Source organism: Medicago truncatula, chromosome 1 (assembly GCF_003473485.1).
Source record: "Medicago truncatula cultivar Jemalong A17 chromosome 1, MtrunA17r5.0-ANR, whole genome shotgun sequence".
NCBI classification, from domain to species: domain Eukaryota; kingdom Viridiplantae; phylum Streptophyta; class Magnoliopsida; order Fabales; family Fabaceae; genus Medicago; species Medicago truncatula.
In genome coordinates, this window is record NC_053042.1 from 53,190,614 (window position 1) to 53,199,170 (window position 8,557).

Sequence of the window (8,557 nt, forward strand, 5' to 3'; positions counted from 1 at the left end):
ATGGAAATAGAAAATTTGTGGAAATAAAATGGGGATATAAAATTTAAAAATTATTAAATCGTAAAAAATATTAAATTACAATTTCTTAGCATCTCAAAATAGGTTATCTATGACTATGTTGATTTTTTTTTTTTTAGGGATATGTTGAAAATATATAACCATTAATAATAATATCCAATTTGATAACTTCATAATATCCATTTGGTTTAATTGTTTACATTATTACATATGACAACAAATATACGTTATCTATGTTAAAAATCATATACCAAGTTTACTTGCAATAAAATCATTATCTTTGATCCACAAGTCCTAGCTCAACTGGCAAAATGCCGAAATTGTTAGGCCGGATGTCATGATCGAGGTTCGAACCCCGGTACCTCCACTTGTGTGTGTGAGTTTATAATAGCTTTGTCATTTCGTCTATCTACCAAAAAAAAAATCATTACCTTTGTATGAAAATGAATTAACACAAAAACATCGATATCTTGTATTTCTAATATGAATATATCAAACTTTTAGCAGTTGTTCCCAACATTATGCATTCCTCCAAAAGAAGCATTAGGCTAACAAAATAGAGAAGTGTCATCATCATCTTGGCCACCTACTACTATGAGTTGTACAGGATTGATTATAATTTTATTAGATTAGTCACAATGGAATGGACCCACACACAAGAGTTCAGATTCTTCAAAAAAGCTCATTATCCAATCCATGTCATTAGAATGGAAATTTCCATACGGCCATACCAAGTTGGAAGAGTGTGGGGCCATTTCATCCTCTTTATAAAAGCCTAGCGTTTGTCTTAGGGCAAATTTTTTTTTTTTTTGAAGGAATCTTAGGGCAAAATTAATAGGGAGAATATTCAATTTTAGTAGGCTTTAGTAGCCTCAACAAATATAATTCAAAATTCAATTCATTTCGATCAACTTCTTCTCAAACATATAAGATCGTAACTATGATTTAAATCTTGACTGCAGCCCTTTAATGATGCATCTTTACATGCCTATACAAAGAGAAAGCCGCACATTTGTATATTATATTGTTCAAGATAGATACGGTCCAAAGTAAAGACATGATTTTACATCTATTTTGTCCATAAGCCAGAGCATAAAATTCTTACAATGAAACACTCAATTCTTGTAATTGATTGTGAAAAGAGGAACTCAAACAAATTGTTAATCACTGGTCTTAATTAATTATAAGTAAATATGAAGACACATTGGCTCCTACAAGGGAATAAGCCCTTATTGACCTTTTTTAAGAAGGAAAAGAACAACTATATATACACATAGTCTATAGAACATGGTCAATTAGTTAACAAAGTTTGCTACACCTAAGTTTTTACTTATTTAAGTTTTAAATTTGTTTCTTATATCTTGCCCTTTCTCTCTATATTATTTTTCTTTCTAAATTGCATTCTTATCCCTTTTCATAATTTTTAGCTTATGTTTGAACATTTAGTTTTGGTCACATTTAAGAGAATTGTTGTTGACACATATGCATTGACCAAGAAACACGAGTAATTTACCTAAATGCTCCTCGGCAGTTAACTGCCGAATTATGAAATCGGCAGCAGTACTCTACCGAGGAAAACTTCGGCAGTAAACTACCGATGAAAACTGAAAACTTCGGCAGTTAACTGCCGAGGAAACCTCAAACCTGTTTTTTTTTTTTTGACAAAAAATATAAATTGTCATTAATAATATTTATTGATTTTGAATGTTTCAATCATTATTTTGGTACGTTTCAAACAATTGCAGTATTATACTTATGCATATATATCTTAATAATTAGAATAGCATTTAAATCAGTGTAAAAATTAAGCATTTGAATATTGTTTTGCACATTACTTAAATAAAAATAATAATAATAAAAAAATCGTTAAAATAATTGTGCACAACGATTTTTTTAAAGGTATAATATGTTGTTATATTTTCTACATTAAAATAATTGTGCACAAAGATTTTTTTTTACTTAAGTAATTTGCAAAACAATATTCAAATGCTTAATTTTGACACTTATTGAAATGTTTTTTGAGTACTTAAATGCTCTTTATTTTTTGGTCTAAGATTTAAATGATATATATATATATATATATATATATATATATATATATATATAATATTGCAATTGTTTGAAATGTACAAAATAATGATTCAAACATTCAAAATCAATAAATATTATTAATGACAATTTATGGTTTTTGTCAAAAAAAAAAAAGGCTTGAGGTTTCCTCGGCAGTTAACTGCTGAAGTTTTCCTCGGTAGTTAACTGCCGAAGTTTTCCTCGGTAGTTAACTGCAGCCAGTTCCATAATTCGGCAGTTAATTGCCGAGAGACATTTGGGTAAATTACTCGTGTTTCTCAGCCAATGCATATGTGTCAACAACAATTTTCCACATTTAAACATAAAATGAAGGTAAGGAATCCAATCAAAACTTTTACTTGTTGCATATGTTACTAATTGTTGCACATACTTACATACTACTCTAGCTAGCCTCCGACATTCCTACGCCTCACTTTGCTTAGTGTTTGTTTGTTGTTTGTCTAGTAGTTGGAGTTCACACATTTAAATGTGAAGAACTGGGGTGTCCGGCGTTCGAACTCCGGCCCCTGCATAAATTATGTAATGTCCCTGCCAATTGAGCTATGCTCACAGGGACGCTTAGTGTTTGTTTGTCATTGAAGGATACTACGCAATAATCAACCTCTCTCCAAATCTACAAAAGTGTAATTAATCTTCTTGAATTCATAAAAAGATTGCCTTAATTTTTCAAAAGTATTTCATGCGACCGTATTCCTGAAGAATAAAAGGTGTATTCCTGAAGAATAAAAGGTTTATAAGAGTTAATGTGTTAGAGAGTGCAAATGGACTTAAATGAATAATTTAGTTATTTAGTTTAGATGTAAAATTGCATTGGTTTATCTTTTCTTTAAGTTATTTTTAGTTGGACATTTAGGTTGAGTTTTTAGTCTTTAGTGTCTTTGACACATTATGCAGAGGAATCAAATGAATGAAAAATTATTTTATTTTATCTTATTTAATTTTATTCTTCTTTATCTTTTAGCTTAGAACCATAGTTTTATCATAGTTTAGTGATAGTTTTTGCTTCCTAACGATTTGTCATCCTTGACCTCAAACCCTCCCATAGTCCCATGGCATACTCCAACTCTATTCCATTTTACCCTTATCCCACAAAAACTACGGTTACTGCCCCATGTCCACCATATTCAACTTATTCCCCTCCACATCCATACTACACTTTTCACCCCTATTCAGCCCCTCTATCATCAAACTCGTACCCTTCACATTCACCTCCTTCCAACCAATACACTTATGGCTACCCAAACACCATTACAACTTCTCCATCACCAAGTATGTGTTCTAACTATGGCTACACACCACCACCAAACACCAAGTATCGTGGAACTTCTCCATGCACTGTTCTTTTAGAAAAAAAAAATGATAAGTTATGTTGAATTTTTTAGTAAAACAGAGGTGATAGTGGTTGGTGTTTCTAACTTTCTATTGTTCGCAAATTCTTTTGACGGCCCAAAGTTTTCTAATTACAAGTAGATTATGACTTGTGGTGAGTAATTCTTTTGAGAGCTTATTTTAAACCAATAATTTTGAGGGTTCAAATTTAAGGTTATTAACATAACCGTAGAATTGATTTTGATATATTTGGTTGCTTTAAAATAAAAATGATTTTGTATCTAAAATTAATTTTATTTAAAGTTAAAAATTGTAGCTTTTGATAATGAAATTCATTTTTGCACTCAAATTACTTTTTCATGGATTTTTATACTCAAACTATTTTTTTTGACAAAAACAAAACGATATTCATTCATTCAAATCGATAGAGTACATAAGATACAAACATCGTTAAAAACGTAAAGGGTGAATCTGCGAACAAACTCACAGCACCCAAGTTAATAGCATACAACGGTAAAATGCCTAAAAATATTATGTTAAAACCCAAATCACCGAAACACTCATGCTTCCGGATCTGCAACGTTGACATCCAAATCATTGTTTGAGTTTGTAATTGATTGATGTAGATCTTTCAATATTGTTAATCTCAATTTCACATATGTATTTATACATAAATCATTTTATCTTCAACCTAATTTTAACCAACACTAATTGTTTTCATTGCAAAATCAAACATCAAATGTGTCCATTATTATAAGATTGGTCTTTGACTTTGCAGCTCATTGCTACAATAGTCCATCACTCACTATAAAATTCAAAATAGTCCTTAGATGTAATGTATACTTCGTTAGCCACTTTAATCCTAAATGTTAAAATTTGCTCAGAATTGTTTTGGCTATAAAAAAATGTATGATGTGAGTAACAGAAACCAATTTCAAATTAACATGTTCAATCTCTAAATCCTAAAATCACACAATTCATCCCTCCCAATTTCAAATTTGTAATCATTATCCTGCTTCTTCCTTCTCGTTCCATCCAACCTTTCATTGAATATCAAAATCGAATTGGTAAAGAATGCAAAATGTGTGTTAAAGATGATGATTTCTTATTAAAGATAATTAAAACCTTTTCTAAGGGCTTTAATCATCTCTGAAATGACAGCAACTTCAACCATGTTCATTGTTCGCGACCAAACTTCTCCTTACCCTTAGCAATGTTAATAAAAGCATACATTTATCCTATAAGGAAACTCTTATTATGGCTTTCTTCCGTGATAGATGGATGCATTATATATTGAACATTAAGCATATGCTTCTTGTATCTTAACATTACCAATCTATCAAACATACTTCTTCCAAATCCACAATTTATCAGCAAGAGAATGATTACATATTTGGAATTGGAAAGGATGAATTGGGATTTTAATACTCAGGGATTTTAGAATGTTAATTTGGAATTGTTTCAGTCACCTTAGTCTCTAGAGCCGCATTATACATCTTTATTGGTCGAAACAATTGTCAGCACGGCTGTTAACGATAAATTTTTACTATGTTCATGACTAAAGTGGCTAATACATGTAGGGACTATTTTGAATTTTATCCCAAATCAAAGACTATTATGACAACGAGGTCAAAAATCATAAATCTAAAATGACTGTTTCCCAAATTTTTTTACTTTGTTAGTTTTTAAAACTGGTAAAAAAGAAATTGTACTCCTAATACAATTTGTAAGTTTTGTACGACGTGTATGTGATTTTTTTATCTCTCTCAAACATTAATCAGAACTCTTTTTGCGTCGCCAACAACAGTACATCATTGATCCTGGCAGGCGTCAGGTGAAAACGTTACCGTGACATTTATCAGCTGTCATTTCCTTTCCCTTACTTACCGCACGCACTTTACTACAAACACATCCAATGCCAGTGTAGTCCCTCGTAAATGTGTAAGCGTTGATGCGCGTGTAAACTACTCACTCCGTCATTCGTCATTGCATTGCATTGTGTTTTTGTAACAAACATGCATTAGTCATTGCACTTAAGCTAAGCATGATAATCGTGTTGCTCATATTTTGGTTTCGTGAATGACCTTTTCATTTTACAAATACTAGATTGCAAAATAAACCTAAATTTTGAATATGCATAGCTCAACTTATAAAAAATAAAAATATACAAAATTTATATGCTACTAACATATATATCGTGTGTTTGAAGCCGCATTTTAAAACTATGCATGTGTTTGAAAATTACATTTGTACACCACAATCCGAGGCAAAATTATATTTGTGTACGTTTGATGTGTTCCTAAAATAATTATTAATGTCAATATTATTAATGATAATTTCCTCTTAACCTCCTTAAAAAAAAAAGATATTTTCCTCTTAACCAGTTTCAAAAAATATAGGAAATGAGCTATTTTAAATCTTTTATATAAGGGATAACCTATTTCTTATATAAAAATTGAGGCCCTTAGAGCGTAAACTACGTTGAAAAATGGCGACTAAAATAAATACCGACAACATCCTACCATAAAAAGATATACAGTTCTAGAGAGGATGATCAAGATAATGAATATACGTAGATAAAAAGATTGCGTAACTCACAATATAAAGAGACTCGTTATCCTCAATATAAAATACTCTTTTATCCTCAGCCAAAAAGGTACAATTAAGTAATTTCCCTCAACAAACAACAAACAAATAAATAAATAAATATGATTTTGTTATCTAAAATTTGATTCCGTGTATCCTTTTGATTATTTAAACTCCAAACACCATGCGTACTCAACCAACCAAATTAGAGAATGAAAAGGGCATTTCATATTTTTTTACTACTAAACTTAGCTGTTAACTGCATAAATTGTTCACTTAATCCTTTTTTTTTTTTGCTGTAAAAATAAAAAGAACAAAGAGGTTGAAGATTTATTCAAAAAAAATGTTAAGGATTTTTTTTTTATTAGATGAAAATGGTAAGGATTTATTACTCCATTTAATTTTTGACAGGAAAGGATTTACTACTCCATATTAACGCCATTAATAGTAATTTAATTCCCCGACAAAAGATTGTTTAATTTTTTTGATTAATTTGGATAAAGTTACTACTTGTGTTAGCATAGCATAGTGTGCTGATTCTGTAAAGGGACACAACAAAAAGAACCAAGGCACAGCCAGGTCCAACCCGTAAACTAGCTGTCAAACTCAAACCTTCCTCACGTCACTTGCCCTTTCCCACAGTGTTCAATCCTAACTTTCCTTTTCCCAAAACGCGCAAAACAATAAACAAATCAAAATATAAATTAATGAGATTAATTGCTGTGTGTATAGAAATGTTTTACACAATAATCAAATCAAAATGCATTGGAACACGGTGTTTCTTTTACGCAATAATCAGATTGAAAACACTTTCTAAACCAATTTCCATGTTTTGATATATTTTTCATCGCGAAAAAAGATGTTTAAATGACTAATTTTTACTTTATGGCGGTTTTACATGAATACAAAGTTTATAAAAGGAATTAAAATACGAAACTATAAAAAAAGAAAGTAAAATTGGTATAAATTATCAATTTAAATTAGGAAATATAATTTAATAAGATTAAAAGAAGGAAATATCAAAATAATTAATAAAATTAAGAAAGGAAATAAAGGATCATGTGTAAAGTACTAAACACTTCTTTTAATAGCAAACGTTCGTATTCAAAAATGATTATTATTTTGAGAAAGAATAAAAATGTTAATTTTTCTCTCAAAATAATGGTGATTTTAGCATACCAATTAAATATTTTGTTTAATAAAATATTTTTATATATTGAATTTATAGAATACCAGTGAAATATTTTATTTAATAAGATATTTTTATATGTTAAATTTCACTTCATTGGATTACTCAACTAACCACGATCAATAGAGGTGTTTAGTAAATATATTAACTTTATCATTGAATCAACTTAACTAATTATTTTTTAAAGGAAAATGTTAACTGATTTCCCCTCTATGCTGTTCACTTTTTTTGACAGGTTATCCATTTCTCAAGTGGCATTGGTAGTTATGACTCTATGGAGCCTTTGGAAATGTCGCAATAGCAAACTTTGGGATAATGTTGATACACCGTCGCTTGTGGTTTGTAATCGAGCAAGAGACACACTCTATGAATGGACCTATATGCAACAGGCAAACAATCCGGTGCAAGAAATAACACATGATGCATTGTGGGAGAAGCCTCCGCTGACATTTGTTAAATGTAATGTTGACTGCGCGTTGTTTAACAATAACTCTATCATGGGCTATGGTTTATGCTTCAGAGACTCCATGGGTCATTTTCTGCTTGGCTTGTCTAATTATGAGTTTCTTAGAGTCACTCCATCTGAGGCGGAAGCTACCGGACTTCTTGAAGCATTCAAACTGGCTATTGCTCGAGGCATGCAATCTGTTATCTTCGAATCTGATTGCAAAATTGTGGTGGATGTTGTGAACTCTAGTGTCAACCCCCACAACGAACTTGGTGACATTATTTTTTATTGTAAACAACTTTTGTCTTTGCACGCTAACTTTTATGTGCGTTTGCGGAAGCTACCGGACTTCTTGAAGCATTCAAACTGGCTATTGCTCGAGGCATGCAATCTGTTATCTTCGAATCTGATTGCAAAATTGTGGTGGATGTTGTGAACTCTAGTTTCAACCCCCACAACGAACTTGGTGACATTATTTTTTATTGTAAACAACTTTTGTCTTTGCACGCTAACTTTTATGTGCGTTTTGTAAGGAGGCAAACAAATAAGGTAGCTCATAACATAGCTAGAGCTTCCTTATCCCACCCTAGCCCCCATATTTTCTATGATGTACCATCTAGTTTGAACACTTTATTATTGAATGATATGAATTAATTTTGATGTTGCTCAAAAAAAAAAAAAGGAAAATGTTAACCATTGCCCTTGGGGCATTGGATAAGGGGATAAAAATAGAAATATAGCATTGGAAAATGGTGAAAGTGATAAATTTAACTTTTTAAAAGTCAAAATATTGTCGAAACCAATGCAAACATGCTACTTTTGGCTTCTTTAACCATTGTCTTGAGGGCAATAGTTAGCAAGACCCTTTTTTAAATAACTGCACACGACCTAGACAT

At 31.0% G+C, this 8,557-nt stretch overlaps 1 protein-coding gene across 1 annotated transcript; it reads left to right on the forward strand.

Annotated features, from left to right (window-relative positions):
- The first annotated feature begins 7,479 nt into the window (after positions 1-7,479).
- On the forward strand, positions 7,480-8,097 carry LOC112418681 (uncharacterized). The gene has a single exon (XM_024775151.2). It carries the CDS (start codon positions 7,480-7,482, stop codon positions 8,095-8,097), a length of 618 nt encoding a protein of 205 aa, XP_024630919.2.
- The last annotated feature ends 460 nt before the right edge of the window (positions 8,098-8,557 follow it).

Coding starts and splice junctions, on each gene's coding strand:
- LOC112418681 (XM_024775151.2), top strand. CDS start 7,480: ATGACTCTATGGAGCCTTTGGAAATGTCGCAATAGCAAACTTTGGGAT.